The 20,519-nt window shown below is 29.4% G+C and overlaps 1 protein-coding gene across 1 annotated transcript in view; it reads left to right on the top strand.

The window, feature by feature from the left end:
• Positions 1-619: 619 nt before the first annotated feature.
• LOC100215288 (uncharacterized) overlaps positions 620-20,519 on the top strand; it is a 36,363-nt gene continuing 16,463 nt past the window's right edge. The window contains exon 1 of the mRNA XM_065816370.1: positions 620-898. Within this exon, the coding sequence (XP_065672442.1) occupies positions 894-898 (5 nt within the window). The 5' untranslated portion in view covers positions 620-893. The remainder of the gene's footprint in view (positions 899-20,519) is intronic.

Below are 20,519 nucleotides of genomic sequence, written 5' to 3'. Positions count from 1 at the left end.
CCAAATTATTTTATTTACTCCTAAAGTCTTTGCCTAGGAGTACACACAAGTTTGCACACTCAAGTGTGTACTAACTTGAATCCTCCTGCAAAAAATGTTATTTGGTGAAACAAAATTAAAAATGTCATCTCGCGTTTACCAACATCAGAAAAATACATACGAAGGAAAATGGAATCATTCAGCAATAGCAGAACATTCAAAAAATTATGACGGTGGAACAACAAAAATACTTTACAATTAGAGGTTAATAACTTTAACAGAAAAGTGAGGGAGGCACTTGAAATACAATACAAATTATTTTCAGAACATTGCGAGCTTATAAGCCTGGTTTTAATTACAGCTTTTTGGGGTCGTCCTTAAATTACGTCACGCTCAAGAAGGGGGGGGGGAGGGAGGTGTTAGCGCTTTTGTGACGACTCATACGCGAGTTGTGTCTAAAGTGTTACGATGTTGTGACGAGGGGGAAGGGGGTCAAAACTGTCGGAAATTGCGTGACGTAATTTATGGACAACCTCTAAACAAAGTATGTACTTTGTAAAAAGCTGTTCTGTTCTTACTTGTAATACTGTACAGTGTACAGAATAAGAAATATGTAGTACAAGTAAGTACGGAACAATTTACAAATAAAACGGGTAAATTTGTATGTACTTAAATACCCACTATATCAGCTATAAGTTCGGTGAAATATTTATAACATTTCCCACAAAGCGATATACAAATAGATTTATTGGCATCTCCAATTTTTTCCGTTGTCGATAAAATACATACTGTGTTTTTAAATAACTTTAAAAAGTAATTTTTTTAAACACTTATATGTCTCTAATTAACGTTTACTTCTAAAATGATGTAGTCATTCTCAGCTCAGCTCACGCTTACTTTCAAATGGGCTTAAGATGAGGTAAAAATGTTTTAAAACTTGATCATATAATTAAAGGATTTTTTTACAACTTTAATTTTTTTCCTAAATTTAATATATATTTTTAGAAAACTTGAAATTATTAAATTTCATATTATATAACTTGGACAAAATTATTATTAAAAATGCGACATTATTATTATAATATGATATATACACATTAGGGCCCTGCGAATAGAGTTTAAAATTTTTTTTTATAAATTTCTTTGTTTTTTATTGTAAGTTTTTTTTAGTTAGGTTAAAAATAAAAAAAGTTATTAAAGCAATAATATTCATTACAAATCTAAGCTGCAACAAAAAGTTCTGTAGTATAAATGTGCTGAATAAGGATTTAAACAGATCGAAACTCACATTAGTTATACAAAATCTTCATCAATTACTTTTATACTTTAGCATCAATACTTTTCCATTTAGCGTTCTTTGAAGTTATTTTAAGTTCCTCTAAGCAACTTTTTTAAAAAGTGAAAAGTACATGCACTGACTGACAATTATATCAAAAATGTAAGATGTAGTACATACATTGACTGAGACTGTGGATTGGGACAGGGTTGGGGTTATATTTTTAATGAATTATTGTTATATTTCTATATAGAAATATAATAAATATTTATATAAATATTTTTTATATTTATATAAATATTTTTGTTTTTGTAAATAAATGAAGTACCGGCACTTCCTTGTAACAGCAGGCTGTAAAATGTTCAGTGTAGCAGCAATCCCTTGTAGCATCAGGCTATAAGATAGTTGATGTAGCAGCACTCACTAGTAGCAGTAGGCTATAAAATAGTTAATGTAGCAACACTTTACGCGTGTTCTACAATAAAGGTATAGAAATAATAATGATAATGTTCTGTATGTTTTCAAAAACATTCAGAATGTTTTTAAAAACATTCTTGTCTTTTAATTTGCGTTTTTGTGGTTTTTAAAAAAATGATAAAATTAATTAGTTTCAATTTAATTAAAGCTTTTTGACATAATCTATATTTAATTTTTTCTTAAGATCTTCATCTAATTTTTAATTGTCTAATTATCTAATTTTTAATTGTCTTCAACAGTGTGTTTTTCCATCAGTAAGTTCATCAGGAAGAATGTCTAAACATCAAAAAGTTCAAACTATAGAAAAACTATTTCACAGGAAGTTGGGAATTGTTATAATTAATTATGTAATAACTTTAGTATTTTGCAAACAAAAAGTTGCATCAACTACATTAGATAATTAAAAAATCATGAAAAGAATTCTTTAGAATTAGGATAATTTTAGACTGGTCATTTGTTTTTATAATTTTTTAAGAGAAACTTATTTTCATGTCTGCATTTAGAAATTAATTCAGATTTTTTATTCAGTAAATTTTCTTGATCTAAATGAGTAATAATTTCAAATTTTTCTTGTAAACAGTATACATTTTTTGGAAATGTTATTATAGGTAGGCGCGGTTTTTAGAACAGACCAGTTTAATTTAAAGTTAATATATTTTTCCTTCAGTAGCCAAATATAGCATTGTCTCTTTTCTCAAGTCTCAAGATAGCATAGTCTCTTTTGAGTATTTTTTATATTTAGAAGATTGTTTGTGGTTGGCATAATGTTTTTACCATTTGCCCTCGGTTAAGCCAATATATTGTTTATTAGGGTTGTTTTGTGAGAAAACAATGCATTTGTAGGGCAGTCAATTTTTTGCTTGCAGTTACGATTTTCAGTATTTTTTTATTTGGAAAATTCATTTTTATTAATCAATGCAAAATTATGGCCTTTTATAATTCTTTCAATATTTTTTGTACAGCTAAAGCTTACCTGAGTAGTGTTTCTGTTAAAAATTTTGTGCAATTTATTAGAGGGAGGGAAATGTATATCAACTAATTTTAAAAACGCTTTTCCAATAGTTGTTAAAACATTTATATAGACTAAATCAAAACTCTTCTAATGAAAATATTTTTAACTCTTCCAAACGTGTGTGCGAAGATGCTCTTAAAAGAAGCGGATTTAAAAATTTTGAGCTAAAATTTGAAACAAAAATTGCAAAATAGCGAAATAGAAATAGAAATATCATTTGGTTCAACCCTCCGTACAGCACAAAAGTTAGATAATTGTTTTTACTAATTTATATATATATATATATATATATATATATATATATATATATATATATATATATATATATATATATATATATATATATATATATATGTATATATATATATATATATATATGTATATATATATATATATATATATATATATATATATATATATATATATATATATATATATATGTATATATATATATATATATATATATATATATATATATATATATATATATATATATATATATATATATATATATATATATATATATATATATATATATATATATATATATACATATATACAGTGGGTGCTCATATTATTAGAAACACTGTCTTTTTTTTGAAAATTATGTGTTAAAGGTTATTTATTATAGAAATAAAAAGGTTGCAGACTATTTTTTCGTAACTTTTGAGTGTTGCGGTCTATATTTATTACAAAAAACATACTTATTTATATATTTTTTTTAATAATTCCAGTATTGTACAAGCAAAAGATTACATATTGGTGATTTGTTTTAGTATTTTGTTATCCCTCCCTTGGCACTTATTACCGCTTCTACACGTCTTGGCATACTTTCTATGCATTTTATTACATTATTTTGAATATCTATGTTATTGTGCCAGACTTTGATCATCTTTTCAATTAATTGTATTTTGTTGGTGATCATTTCAGAAGCAATTTCCCTTTTCATGATCTCCCACAGATTTTCAATAGGGTTTAAATCTGGTGAGTTTCCAGGCCATGGTAGCACTGGAATTTTCTTTGCTTTTAGGTACTCTGTAACCTTCTTTGCTTTATGGCATGGGGCAGAATCATGCATAAATGTAAATTTTTGGTTCTTTGGGAACCATTCCTTTAACTGTGGTACCAATCTTGTGTCAAGAACTTTAATGTATTGGTCCTGGCGCAAAGTTCCCTCAACGATATATAAGCGCCCTGTTCCATGTCCACTAATGACAGACCATACCATTATACTTAGAGGATGCTTTACACATTCTAAGATGCAGTCTTTGTGGAATTTTTCTCCAGCTCGTCTACGCACAAACTGTGATTTGTTCATCAATATCTGGATTGTTGATTCATCCGAGAAACATATCTAAACAACATCAAAAAAACTTATAAGTCAAAGTTTTAATGTAGGCAAATCTCTAAATGGAATGTGTACAATTATAAATGAAGTACTTACATTTTTCCAGTCATCGACGGTCAAATGCCAATGAATTTTAGCCCAAGCAAGGCGTTTTTGTTGCATTGCTAGAGTGAGCTTAGGCTTTTTAGCAGGTCGACAGCATCTAAATCCTTGTTCTTTGAGTCGGCGATGAACTGTCATTGGAGATACTGGTATTCCAGCATCTTGTATTAAAGTGGTTAGTATTCGCCTAGGCTTATTCCTATTTTCTAGGCAAATATCTCGTATTTTTCTATCGTCTCTTGGCGTTGTTAGCCGTTTTCTACCACAATGTCCTGTTCGTTGAGGAGTATAATCAGCATTTTTGTCTAGATTTTTTTTTATTCGGTTGACTGTTGCCACTGAAACCTTTGTCATTGATGCTATACACATTTGAGAATAAGAAGTATTCTTCAATAATGCTCCAACTTCTCTTTTTTTTGAGGGTGAAACATCTTTTGCCTTTCCCATATTGAACAAAACACGTGATTCTAGTAAATCGTTATAGAAGTCAAATTATATGTAAAAATATTGATTTAATCATGTTTAACTGTAAAAAATAGACACATAAATAGAACTCAATAACAAAACAATAAAAAAATCTTTGAAAACTTTAAAAAGAGAGCAATACACAAACAGCACTTCCCGCGACAACAACACATGTATAACTGCCAAAATTGTCAAAATTCGGGAAAAACCCTATAACTTCATAATGAGATGAAATGCAATGTTGCCAAACTCCCAGATTAAAGTAAAAGGTACATACATACTATTTGTAAAATAAAAAAAATTATTTTGTTAAAATGTTTTGTTAATTTTGAACTTTATTCACAAAGTTTTTAAAATTTGGTCGTGTTTCTAATAATATGAGCACCCACTGTGTATATATATATATATATATATATATATATATATATATATATATATTATATATATATATATATATATATATATATATATATATATATACATATACATATATATATCAGGCCTTGTTACAAGATTGTTAGCGAAAACGCGTAAAGCATTTCTAAGTAACTCAACTCAGCAAATATATTTTGCATCGTTAACTCCGCGCATGATTAACAGTAAAAATAAAATTAAAATAAAAACATTTTATTAAAAAAATAAAAACATTTTATTAAAAAAAATAAAAATAAAAACATTGTTTGTATTGTTAAAAACATTCAGAATGTTTTTAAAACATTCTGGTCAATTAAGTTTGTGTTTTTGTGGTTTTTTTAAAAAACGATTTATTTGTAATTAAATTAATGGTTTTTACTTTCTTCCAACACGCAAATGTTGGACGAAAGTCAAAAGTAATTAAAAGTGACATATGTGTTGGCGTAAGAATCACTTTTTTCCTTCCGCTCTTCCCAAAGACAACAAACTATAGATCTATATTTATATATATATATATATATATATATATATATATATATATATATATATATATATATATATATATATATATATATATATATATATATATATATATATATTAGCGATGTGCCATCGGCAAAGGCCAATTGAGGCTAATGATAAGGTTTGCACATAAAAGGTGTGCCTATGCACCAGTTTGGTTTGGATTATTAGCCAATGCTGATAAATCAACCGATGCCATCTGCCGATTAATCGGCCAATGGTTAGGCCAATTAATTGGTTGCCGATTACCAATAGCATAGGCTAGTATACTGAATTACTTCTGATAAATAGGTGCATGTTAAATATGTAAATAAAATCCTTAATATTATTATAAAACCCTTAAATAAATACATTAAACCTATTATTAGCCATAATCAGAATTTGCCATCGTTATATCATTAATATATATATATATATATATATATATATATATATATATATATATATATATATATATATATATATATATATATATATATATATATATATATATATATATATATATATATATATATATATATATACAGGCCTTGTTAAGAAGCGTTACGCAGCTTGCATTTTGCTTGCAAAAAGGCGATTTGCCTACGCGTTCAGCAGCTTTGCGCTACGCAAAAACTTATATCTTTTAGAATATTTAAATTACCTTTTGATTGTCGTTAACGTGACGTTTATTCAGAAGAAATAAAGTCGTAAGTAAAAGCGTTTAACCGCGATTGTAAACTTATAGATTTTTTTGTTAAAGAAACAGTTTGTTAAATAATTTTTTTGTTAAAAATTATTTAAAAAAAATTAAGTGTTTTAAGTTTTATCATAAGGATTTAAATATATAAATTTCTTTCAAATATAAAGTTTTTTTTTGTCATAATAGTTTAAAAAATGCACGATTTATTTTGATGTAAATATTTTATTAATAAGATATTTTGTTTATTGTTAATTCAATAACGTAAAGTTTTAATGGCATTCGTTTAATTTATGAAAATAGATTATAATCACGAATATGATATGGTAACTGATAAACAACAAAAAAAAAACTCTTTCTTGTTTAAAAACATTATTAAAATGAGTTCACAAATTAAATAAGAAAAAATTCATTAACAGTTATTAAAATAACCAAAAACCAACTGTAAAATCATAAGAAAATAAACAAACATTATTTTTATATTTAACACGTTTCATGAAAAAATATTTTTTTCAAAATAAAATTTAGTTCATATTTGAAAAAAATAATATAAATTATTTTTCTAATAAGAACTTAGATTTTATTTGTAACTTTTGTGATAGTGAGAAAAAAACAAACTGTTTGTATGATTTTTAACACTTTAATAAAATAACTTTAATTACGATGCGGTACTTGAAAAGACGCGATTGACGCAATATAACTTCTAACGATGCAAAATATATTTGATGAGTTGAGTTACTTAGAAATGCGTTACGTGTTTTCGCTACACAGCAAAATCTCGTAACAAGGCCTGTATATATATATATATATATATATATATATATATATATATATATATATATATATATATATATATATATATATATATATATATATATATATATATATACATATATATATACACATACTGGAAGAGAAAAGATGAAGATTGTAGAGCAAGTTAACAATTGACAGGCGGGTTAAAGGATAGCAAATTATATAAATCAGGAAAGCAAGATGAAGCAAATTATATAAATCAGGAAAGCAAGTGAATTCTAAAGATCTGATGTTTGAGGAAAAAAACTAGACAAATAAGAGTTTTTGGAGCACTTAGGAACAGTCACAGTAAAAGGGTGAGACTTAATTAAATGACAAGTAACACGAGAATGAATTTTAGTAGATGGCACTAGAAACGCTAGCTCTTTGGAGCAGTGTCCATTATAGTATTTGTAGAAAAGAGAAAGAGAAGCAACATTACGACAATGTGATAATGGTTGGAGGTTGGCTGCAGGAGCAGGTCCAAGTATGTTTACAATGCGTTTTTGCACCTTGTCTTAAATAGAAACGGCATCATTAGAAGATCCGCCCCAGGTATGGCAACAGCAGGGTTCCGAAGTCCCAAAAGGACTCCGGCCATATATCTCTATTTTTTCCAAGTCTGTAGCGTCCAGAAGCTCTAAACATGATTGTTGACTTATGATCTGCTATAAAAAAAAAAGTTCATGAGATTTAATGACTTGAAACTTATTGTTTTTAAGCCCGGAGCCCTGAAGTCCCGGAGTCCTTGCCGCCATTATACCTAAGGACTCCGGGTTCAAAAAACAATTGTTCCTCTAACCTAAAAGTCTTAATTTTTTTCCTATTAGTAGTCCATAAACTTATTTATATTTTTAGAGCTCCTGGATACCAAAAACTAGGATGAAGTAATCTTTTTGTGACTTTCAAATCCGGAGTCCTTTTTGGGACTCCGCATCCCTGGGCAACAGTATTCCATACAAGGCTAGATTTGAGATTTATAGAGATAGAGAATAAAATCCGAAGTAAGAAAGTGTCGAGCTTGATAAAAAGATACAACCTTAGCAGATGTTAATTTTGCAACAGATTTGATATATGGTTTCCAAGAAAGATCTGAAGTAAGAGTTATTCCTAGAAGATGAATAGTGGATGACTCATCGAATACATTACCATTCATAAATATAGGAAGATTTAAATAATTGCGATAACGATTGGCTGAAAAATATTGAGTTTTATCTGAATTTAAGTTCACCAGTCTCTGTGAGCCCCATGCTGTAGCAAAAGTGAGATCTTTTTCAAGCTCAAATGCTTCTCCAAGCAATCAGAGAGTGTTGGTTTCTTATTACAACAAGAATAAATGGTAGTATCATCAGCAAACAATGCCACCTTAGATGTGAGAATATCTGGAAGATCGTTAATGTAAATTAAAAAGAGTATAGGGCCAAGGATAGAACCTTGAGGAACCCCTAAAGTTACGGAATAAGAAGAAGAGTGCTGTTCATTGAGGACAACTTTTATACTACAATTGGAAAGTAAGGATTCAATAATTTTAAAGATGTTAGCAGATACACCATAAGAAAAAAACTTATAGAAAAGACCAGCATGCCAAACTTTATTAAAAGCTTTTGAAATGTCAAGAGCGATGGCCTTAACCTCTCCACCTTTATCTAATGCCCGATAAAACCTATCAGTTATTACTGTTAGCAAATCAGCTGTAGAACGAGAAGATCGAAATCCATATTGATGGTCAGAAAGTAAGTTATTAGATTCAAGATGAGAAATTAAGTGTTTGTTAATTAAAGATTCAAAAACCTTGTTTATGATTGGAAGAAGACTAATGGGACGGAAGTTAGACGAATCAGATCGCTCTCCAGAATTTTTGAAGATAGGGATAACAGATGCCGCTTTTCAGCTGGCTGGAAAAAAAGACTCTGATAAGCACTTGTTGAATAGTTTTGAGAGTATAGATGACAGCTCCGGAGAACACTTATGCAAGACAATAACAGGTATGTTGTCCGGGCCACAAGCTGTAGAAGAGTCTAGGCAGGAAATCACTTTAGATACAGAAGCTGGTGTGATTACGAATGTCAAGCAATGGATCAACCTGTTTGTTCATATATCAGGTTATATCAGGTAGAATGTAACTAGTGGAATCAAGAGATGATATTGATGAAAAGTTTTAGCAAACAATTCAGCTTTGTCTTTAGATGAGGTGAGAAAGTCTGAACCATACAAGAGAGGTGGAGTTAAAAATTTGCCCTTTTTATTAATACTATTAAAGATTCTCCAGAAGTCACTAGAGCCCAATTTTTGTGGGCTTTAATGCCTGTTGAATCACTGACACTAGAGCCAAGCCATTCAGTGTGATGAGTATTAAAGTCACCGACAACAACAATTTAGGCTGATGGATAAAGAGAGAGGGCCTGGTAAAATGATCAGAAATAACCTCAAAAAGAGTGCAGTCTTGAGATGAAAGAGAGTGATATAGAACAAAGAGAAAGGCCACAGAGTGAAGTGGTGCTAAACGAAAGCACATGAAAGAGTAGTCTGTGGATTCAAACCTAGTTGAAATGACAAATGGGTGAATATTTAGTCATGACAAATGGGTAAATATTTACAAATGTAAATGCCCAGGCTAAGCATGTGACTATTGGAGTCTTTACGAACTAAAGGAAGATAACCATCAACACTAAGATTGCAAGATGAGACAGCTGAACTTAAATTAATCTCACAAAGAGCAAATAGGTCTGGTGAACTTTGCAAGAGAAAAAACTCAGCAGAAGAAAAGTTACTTCAAAGACCACAAATATTAGTGAATGATAGGTTTAGAGAACTTGGTGATGATGGTTTTTTATGCTTTATAGTTTTTGGTACTTTATTAATTTTTAAATTTGTTGAAGAACTTGACTCAAAGCATAGATAGTACTCAGAACACTGTTTAATAGCCCAAGCAATTGCCATATTACTATTAATAAACCCTAAGCTGTAACAAAGGTGGCCTCCACAATGCACACCAAAAGTACAAACAGGGACACTGTCCATGCGCAACATGGTACTGTTAATACTTTGATATTTTTCAGCTGTTGATGAAATCAGCCTCTCTGAGAGCTACCACAGAGTTTGGGAAACCTGACTACCAGCCGGCCTTAGAACCATGAAACTTAGTTTTAGAGCTGTACCCTCATTAGGAGATAATAGAATGAGCTGCCTAGTCATAAAAACAGAGACACAAGCAAAACCCATGCATTGATTCAAGAAGATCCAGCATTTAACATCCTAAACTGGAAACAATGTATTAAAAATACATCTGCGCCAGCCTAATAGATGAAGAAGGGGTGCAATGCTGGTCAACAGGTAGAATCTGTTTACCCCTTAAGTCTTTGCCTAGGAGGCCTTCTACGAGACAGTAGCCGGATGCATTTAACATCTGCCCAAGATGAGTATTTTTATTGAGACACCATCTCTAGCCTTTACTCAAGCAAGAGTTTTAAGTCGGAGTTGGCATCTTCTAGCCTTTGCCTAAAAAGGTATATTCTACAGGGCAGCAAGACATGAAGCATATTATACTGGGTTACATGTTACCAGTAACAGGATAACCTGACCTGACATATTCTCAAACAAACTGTTCGGAAGTAAATATGATATAAACTTATAATTTTTAATAACTTCTTTTACTTGAAATATTTTCTTTATATACACTCATATATTTTAGTTCTTGAGTAAAAGCCTTACTAGGACATGGAAAGTACATGCAATAAGTTCTCATCTAGCAGCCTTCATAGATATGCACAGCTGATCTCTGTCAGGTTATAATGAACAATCAACAGAAGCCTCACTCCAAAAATGAAGGCTTTTGTAAAGAGATTTAATGTATCTGTCCTTAGCTTGCAGCACAGTGAAAGTAGTAAATGAACTGCTGAAACTTTTTCCAATATATATATATATATATATATACAGAGTGTTAACCAGAAATAAATTTTATACCGCGTTTTTGCCGTATTGGGAATTTTTATTGTTGTTGTTCTAGAAAATGTTTGGAATTTTCTAGAAAAAGTCCTAAAAAACTCAAAAAAACACTTACAAAAAAAAAGGTCATTGACTTTTGGGAATTTTAAGCCCATTGGGAACTCCGCGTTATATATATCTATATATATATATATATATATATATATATATATATATATATATATATATATATATATGCATATATATACATATGTATATATATATACATATATATATATATATATATATATATATATATATATATATATATATATATATATATATATATATATATATATATATATATATATATATATATGTAATTGTTAATCTATATTTTGACATATTTTAAATTGTTTGATTTTCTTTTCTTGAGCAAGACTATGAACTTTTGACTTAATGCCCATCATCAAGTTTTGCACAGTGCTATCAGAAACCTTATCACAAACTTATTTCCACTTTTTAAGCAGCTTGGACTCTGTATTGGCTTATTTAACTTAAAGTTGTAGAGTTCCTTTTTGCTCCTCCTTTTTGTAGATTTCGACATTCATTGGCTTAGAGGTTACAAATGACTTGCATTTTTTTGCCACATCTACAAATAGCTTGCCATATCATACATTTCCTGCCAAACTCATCCAGCTTTGTATATTTATTTTTATTGCTGACAGCTCCGCGCTTAATGCCTACATAAAATCTATGGTTAAATATTTGTTTAAAGTCTAATGCGACATAAGTTTCATCATCAAGAGATATGGCAAGCTATTTGTAGCTGTGGCAAAAAATGCAAGTCATTTGTAACCTCTAAGCCAATGAATGTCGAAATCTACAAAAAGGAGGAGCAAAAAGGAACTCTACAACTTTAAGTTAAATAAGCCAATAGAGAGTCCGAGCTGCTTAAAAAGTGGAAATAAGCTAGTCAGCCATTGAACTTTGTCAGAATGTTGTCTTACAGTTTTTTTGCTCGCGTTTTGATACATTTTTGCTGCTTTTCTGTATGGTTTGGATATTTCATCTTGCGATAAGAGTAAATACCTTAAAAATTCTTAATTTTTTGCATAAAAGAATGCGATGTATCTATTTGCTTTTTAATAGTCAGATAGTCCAGAAATAATGAGTTTTTGAGGCCAATTTTTAATTCTGAAAACCCTTTATTCTTTAAAATCCTGACTTACAATTGATGGATAAAAATTTCTTGTAATGTTTGAGAACCCAAAAAACAATTGACTGTCAGACTTGGCTAGTTTAGAAATTGTTCTATATGATGACCTAGTAGTTTCACAGTTAATTTGTTCTTTTGGCATCTTTTTTAACAAAAATCTTTTAGGAAAAAAAGGTTTTGTTTACTTTTTTGTGAAAAACTTATAATAAGCTTTGTTTATAATAAGTTTACTTTTTGTTATTATTTTTTGTTAATGTAAATTTAAATTAAATAGTGGAATCAATTTTTTTTGTGGCTATGCTTTATTTATGTATGTATGTATGTATGTATGTATTTATGCATGTATGTATGTATGTATGTATGTATGTATGTATGTATGTATGTATATAAGGGCGTAGCCAGAAATAAATTTTATACCGCGTTTTTGCCGTATTGGGAATTTTTATTGTTGTTCTAGAAAATGTTAGGAATTTTCTACAAAAGGTCCAAAAAAAACACTCTAAAAAAAAAAAAAGGTCATTGACTTTTGGGAATTTTAAGCCTATTGGGAATTCCGTGTTATACACGGCACCATTGGGTTAGCGAACACTGTTTGTATGTATGTATGCATTTGTTGTCGCAAAAAAAATATTTTTTATTATTAACCTTTATGTATATATGTCTAATTTATTTAATAATTAACTTAAAAAATAAAATGAAAAAATAAAATAAAGACATACAAATAAAGACTATGAAATAGCCCAAAACGCAAAATAAATGTTAAAATAAACGGTTTAGAATAAAAAGCGTTCTTCAAATATAATACATAAAATTTATTACTATGATGTAAATAGGTTTAAATTTTTGAAATGATTCTATTACTGGCATAATGGCTAATTGGAAAATAGAACATATTGGCTAAATGGAAAATGCTGATTTTTAAGCATGCAATAAAGTGATACAAAAATCTATATAGAAAGTATTTTATTAAATTGCCAGCCTAATAATTAGCCTTTTGCCAGAGCTTTGTTGTGCATTGATGGTTAATAAATGTGTTATAAGGTGAGAGAGGTACATGCAATAAATGGACAAAAAAACTTTCTGGCAGATGACTCTTTCTGTCCTGAGATGTCTGTTTCATTAGTTTCACTTGTTTACTCTAGCTGAGGCATGTGAAGGGAGGAAGGAAGTCTTGAAAATTAAAACAGTTGGCGTTGTCTAACTATTGACGTAACTCATTAAAAGCCAGAGATTTATTTATCAATTGTTGGTTGGAGTAAAAAAATTATTCAAAATTTATTATTTCAAATTATTTCAAAAAATTATTAAATAAGAAAAAGACATCAGTATGCTTCCATTTATAAGAAATATTCTAAGAAAGAGGACCTCTATTGCAAGTACTATATGACAACATTCCGCTTAAAATTTGTGCGCAAACTATGGACTGAATGGGGGAGTATCTGTCGACTTTATTTGTGCCTAGAGGCCTTCTAAAAACGGAGTTGTTGAATGTCATCATCAAACAATTAAACGTATGGCACCCAGAAGCAGCATAGTTCTGTTAAAGTCTACTGTATAATAGTGTACTGGTATAATGTGGCGCCAAGAATAAATGGCAAAGAAATGTCATTTCCCTAAAGAGCTGTGTTCTCCTATGAGCAGGGGCAATTCTAGGAAAAATCGAGGGGGGTGAAATATGTTGAAAATACAGACTCAAAAATCCTTCACGTGACATTTTGAGAATTTGTTTTTTCTCTGTATCCATTATTCATAAGCACATTTTTTTGGAACGATACATTTAGACAATAGGCGGATAAAATCTCACTAGCAAATCTTTCTTGTCGACTAAATATTTTAAAATTTGAATTTCGCAGCAAAATGTACACTCGTCGACTAACCGTTTTGGGTTAAGTGCAAAAAATTTAGTTTTCAAAAAAAAGTTAACTTACCGGACTAAATTTAGGTTACCAGTTATTTAAATATTATTAGGGTACCTAATAATATTTAAAAGACTTTTCGAAAAAAAAATTAAAATTACATTATAATATTCATATGATAATATAAAAAATTAAAGATCTAGACTTTGATTTTTTCAAACTTTTATTCTTCTTTGCTTAGCGGAAGACCATTTCTTAACAACACAATTGATATCAATTTTGTCAGTAATATCTTTTTCACAACTTAACATCATTAGTGAACCTAATCTTTTAGTAGTCATAGTAGAGCGCAAACTATTTTTAACCAACTTTAATTTACTAAACGTACGTTCATTTGATGCTGTAGATATTGGAGCTGTTAGGCGACACAACTGATTTGCCCAAGGTAATAAGTTCTTCAACTCGTGAGATTTCTCAATTACTTCCATTATTGTTACTAAACTTGAACATTGATGACATAATATCTCCCATTCAGCTGCAACTGCATCAAAGTCTAATAAATAGTCAGCTTGATTCTTAGGAGGAAAAAGTGAAAATGCTTTTTCTAAATTTTCTGGTGAGCTGTAAACTTTAGCGGAATATGTAAGATAGTAAAAATCGGCTTGAGTTTCTCAATGAAGGCTTTAAGATTTTGATTTGGCAAACTTAAAAGAGTATTTAAAATTTGATTGAATTGTTTTCGATAAAAAGTTAACAAATCAATGTTTGCAGAATTATCATCAATTTTTTTTGCATGCTTCTAACTCTGTGATATCATTTATAATCTGCATCTGGATCAACTCCATACAATTGAGCAGTTTTTTTTTGAGGTTTCAATTAAGTTATTCATATTATCAGAATCTGATCTTATATTTGTTAAGGAAGAAACAGTACTTTTTATTAGTACTATTGCCTCACATATATTCAATTCTTTTGTTTCTAAATGTTCGGTTAAATATTTAAGTTTGACATGATGTTTTTCATGAGCATTAACAATACAAAGAAATCAAAATTTTTTTTTTTTTTTTAATCCAAAAGCTTTAGTTTTTGTTAAACTGTTAAATTTATCTGAATCGTTATGTCTTTTAATGTATCAACAATTGAATTTAGAGATGTCCACACAGATTTTATACTTTCTGCTCGAGCAGTCCACCTTATTTTCAATAGGTTTTTTTAGCTGTAGACATTCCTTCAATTTCTATCATACGGTCTGTTAAATCTTTGAACCTTTTTGTACTGAATGAAAAAAATACATAAATATTTTCAAGTACATTTATAAATTCTTTAATTACATCACAACTATGCTCAAGAAAGGTATTTAATCGATGTGCTTGACATGGTATATATGGAACAGCGTGGCCAACAAATTCAGTAAAGCATTACTGAGCTCCTTTAATATGTCCGCCCATATTGCTAGCAAAATCATACGATTGAAACACTACATTATCAGTGTTAATTTTATGTCTTACTAGACAGTCATAAATATATTTAGCAATTTCATATCCAGTTTTTGTAGTTGATTTAATAACATCAAGCAATCGTTTATTAGCTTTGCGGTTTGAATCAATATATCTTATACATACAACCAATTGATCTTTGTTAGTGTCTAGTGTCTTTGTTAGTGTCTTGCATTGTGTCTAGAAAGTAAAAGAACTATTTGATAAAAGTTGCCATCTTGAGACTCATTTTCTTTTTCTTTGTGGCTGTGAAAAACCAACCCTTGTCTTCCTAAAGTGTGGGCCACATCAATCAAAATTCCGACTGCTTTTCTATTAAACTCTTGTTCATAGTTTTCACGTATTGCCAGTTCTCAAGCAGACTTATTAAAAATAAAATCAACACCACTTGATTGGCTAGTAAATGCACAATAATCTAACATAGCTCTTTTATGAGATACAGATGAAAAATGTTGACTCAACTTTCCCTTTTTTAATTTTCCTCTGCTTTTCATTTTCAGCCATTGCCTTACACCACTGTTAACCCAAACATTGTTTTCATTTATTTGAGAAAATAATGAACAGACAAAACAAAATACAGAATCAGCTACAATTCTATACTCCAGCATAGGAAATTCATTAAACGATATAGGAGTAAAGTATTGTTGTTTATTTACTGGAATGTTGTTGTCTCTAGGATATCTGGCCAGTTTAGGTTGATGGAGTCCTAATGATATTAAAAATTGTCATTGTAATATTGTTAAATTGTGAATACGTTTACTTGGATCATGTTCCACAAAACTATTGCACTAATGTTGTCATGTTCATTTCCAATCATTAAGTCATCTAATGCTTTTGTGGCGTAACTTATGTAATCACAAATACTATTTCTAATACTTGATATGTATTCTATACTATTGATCAAAAAGAGTACAGGGTTTGGAAACTTTGAATTCTTAACATTGTTTCAAATTTCATTACATTGCTCAAATTCTTGACTTATGGCTTGTAATTGTCCAATACAAGATATCCATGGGTGTTTTTTTGTCTCCAATTCATCAATAATTTGTTTTTCATTAACTAGTAGGCTTCTTTTTTTAACTTCAACTAGAAATTAAAAATGAAAGTTTATAGTTAAATAGTAATATTTTATATAAAGATAATATGCATATATATGTAATAATATAAAAACAGTCAAACCATTTTTTGCATTCTTCGAACACTACTAGATAATAAAATAATATGTCAATAATTATTCAACAAATGAAAAATGCCTTTTAACTTTTCTCGATCTATTTTGTTAAATGCAATTTGTTGATTAATGACTTTTTTCCATAAAAGTTTAAAATCAATTGGATTTTTTGGTTTTAAATTCTGCATAACTAAAGATAAATGATAAAGTTAAAAAATCTAGAAAATCAACATCAAAACAATCAAAACACATTTAAAAACAACCTTTTATCATATAGACTCGTAAAAATTTACTTCTATAGTTCTGAGCTACATCATTTATATTTGAACAAGTTACTTCCATTTCAGAGTTCGATAAAAGATTGGTTTCTGCAAGTGACTCCTGTAAAATAATATATAACCTAAGTATATAGTTTCCTTGTGATAACATAGATCTCTGTTATTCAATGGTTATACATAATATAACTGCTAATTATAGTATTGATTTGACGATAAAATATATAAACTTCTGGTTTAAATTTGAAAATTTTAAATAAATTATAAAGCTCAGGGACCAAAAGATTGACTTTGTTTCTATTTTATTGATGTTGGTAATAGAGCATTGATATCAATAAAATAAAAATAAGGAAAATACTGAAATATTGTCATACATGTAAATATTAAAATATTAATGTAATATATAGTATTAATATTAATACTATATATTACATTAATAAAATATTAATGTAATATATAGTATTAATATTAATACTATATATTACATTAATATTTTAATAAATTAAATATTAAAATATTAATGTAATATATTAATATTAAATTGCTCACTCTAAGACCTTTTTTAATAAATAGTCTTAGAGTGAGCAATTTAGATCTAACACCAAGACTTGATCTGAAAACACAAAGACTTGATGAAGACAAAATTTTTACACATATAATATCTATTTATTTTATTTATGCAATATAATGCAAATTAAGAAAAAAAAAAACAGATACTTACAAAGCTGGGTGTTGGAGCTCTCAACTTTTTGGCAACATCAAACGGATTTCTAGGGGCTCCTAAATGTTTCGTCTTTATTTGTTTTCTATTATGAACTACACGTTGATGTTTTAATTTGTAGTCGTTATTAAAAACACTGCCACAATCAATGTATTCCAGCTTTATTCTTTTGCTTTTTGATGTTTTTGACATTATTTTAAAACTTTTATTAAGTAAATGCCAGTGGTATAAACACAAATAATAACACTATTAAACGTAAGTAAGCAATCAATGAAAAAAGTAATTTAAGATAAATAGCTCCTTTCACTAGCTCCTTTGATTTATAATCGTGTATATAATTAAACTTTGACGCTAGGAAGCGGGAAACATTGTGTTAATTCAGCAAAGTATAACTGACCGTGTTCAACCGAGTCCAAGTTTAGTCGGTAGTAAAATGTTCCAAAAAAATAGATATCACCACTGTAAAAGGTAATTATATTGCGACTATCGTATATAAGCAGATTTTAAAAATCACACACACACACAAACATGTAAAATCATCCCTGCCTATGAGTGGAAACCACACATAGTTTGTACCAAAATTAATGTAAAAACTAAGCAAAAGTATTTGTGGAGCCTTCCGATTTAGAATGCACCAGCAAATGGAACAAAGGGATTGTCTTGGATGTGGAGCAAGGAGTTTCAGTTAAAACCAAAAAATTTCCAAGACAGGCAGTCATCTGTCCTGCTCCTAAGTCAACTGAGTTAAGCACAAGTGAATCAAAAGAATCACTGTGGACACCCTCAGGTGATTGACAAGAGTGTGGAAGTTCCCAGAAAAGTATGCAGAGTTTGTGTTCTAGAGACCAAGGGGTGTTGTGATTAGTTTAATGTTTGCTTTATATATAAATTGTATTGGAATTAAAATAGGATTGTAAATATATTCAGCCCGGTTAGCTGTCCATACCAAAAAAAGATTTGCCTATGTATAATCCTACTTTCAGAAGTTTTGAGCAGGTTTTCATGTTTCCAATCTACTTCGTTGCAATGTTTATACACTCGTAATCCAAGCACATGCTCGCCAAAAAGTTTTTCTGGCAACTCTGAATCCAGTCCATAATTTTACAAATATTCTTGAACCTTGCAATTTGACTCAATGTTATTGTTAACAATGATGTCATCAGTAAATGAATCTGTACTAAACTTGATAACTTTGTCCAATGATAAAACTTATTTTAAATTTTTAGTCATTATTCTGGGTGCCGCATCAGGGTTAGCCAGGAATATTTTTTTACCGTTAGCTGTTAGCCAGGAATATATTTTTTACTGTGTTTATGTGATATCTATTGTTATTGTTCTGCAAAATATTGAGAATTTTTATTGAAATTTTCCTGTTACTTCCCACAATGGTTTTGTATTTTGTTTGATAGTTTGGTATTTTGCTTGTTAGAGTTGGTGCTTCTTGCAGCCGTTTCCCACTTAAGAACAGTAGTTGGAAAATAAATTCCGACTACCATTCTGCTGTGAATTGTGTTTCTATCAATCAATTTTTGAGACTTTAGATGTTAGCAATGTTGGCAACCAGCCAATTTCCAAAGCATTTGAACATATTCCAAAGCAACACTAGTTTTATTTAAGAAAAATTCATCAGCAATTTGGCGTCTTACTTCAACTGATTCCCCATTCATCATGACAATCTTTTCTCTTGTTAGTGTGATATTTTTCACATTTACAACATAATTTATATTAGATTTAAAGCTTCCAGTGTCCAATAAAGCTGTTAACTTTCTTCCTTTCACAAACTTACAAAGTGTAGGTGGTTTTAAGTTTTGTGGTAAGTCGCTTGTACAAACACTAATCGTCTTACTCAGACATTTTTTGGGTTTTTAACTTTTTCAGAGCGGTGCTGAGCTATGTGGTTCAACTATTCCACACAAGAAACTGCAACTGTAGCACATAATCATTTTGTGATTATGTGCTACTGTTTTATCTCGAACAGGTGGCACCACGGTTCAAGTGACCAACAAAACAAAATTCTTTATGAAGTGAGGTTATCAAGCTTCTTGTCTTTTCAGTAATATAGGACAGCAACATGCAGAAATAACGGAGAAGCAGAGAAAGTAATTGTCAGCGCAGTTTTGTTTACATGATTGTAATCTTTAACATCCTTGCTTAGGCCTTGATAAACAGCAAGCGTCTTGCCAGATAGGAACAAAGGTGTGGTACTGACATGTGGTACTGACATTTAAATCATCAACATTTTGAAGATTTGCTATGAATTCTAATTTTTCGATTCATTGAGAAATTCAACAGAACCACTATACTGCGACACCAAGTAACCAAACTCTATCACTGTACTCAGCCGAAATAACTTGTCATAATAAATGTGTATTTTGCTGTTTTTTGCTGTTCACAAGTTATAGAAATTTCCACTGAATATATATTTATATAATTCTAAACACTCAAAGTATAATAATTAATATCATACAATACAATATAATAGCTATGTTCAAAACACACCCATTCCTTCTGATGCAATTAAAAATATACAATTTATATACAAAGTAATTAAAAATGTACAATTTATATATTTAGGAAACATTAAAACTAATCACAATTCTGGTCTTCATTTAATGTTATTTAAAAATATTAAATTTAAGTGGAACAGAATAGACAAAAAGTGTAAGGATAAATACTTCATCTTGTAAAATCTGTCTGAGGCAAGAAAAATTAAATAATTGAAATCAAATTATTTTATTTATTAGTTAAGCTGTTTTATTTCAAAATTTATTTTTATAAGTCTTATAAA

The sequence above is a fragment of the Hydra vulgaris genome, chromosome 13 (assembly GCF_038396675.1).
Source record: "Hydra vulgaris chromosome 13, alternate assembly HydraT2T_AEP".
NCBI classification, from domain to species: domain Eukaryota; kingdom Metazoa; phylum Cnidaria; class Hydrozoa; order Anthoathecata; family Hydridae; genus Hydra; species Hydra vulgaris.
This window is presented reverse-complemented; position numbering and strand designations above follow the sequence as displayed.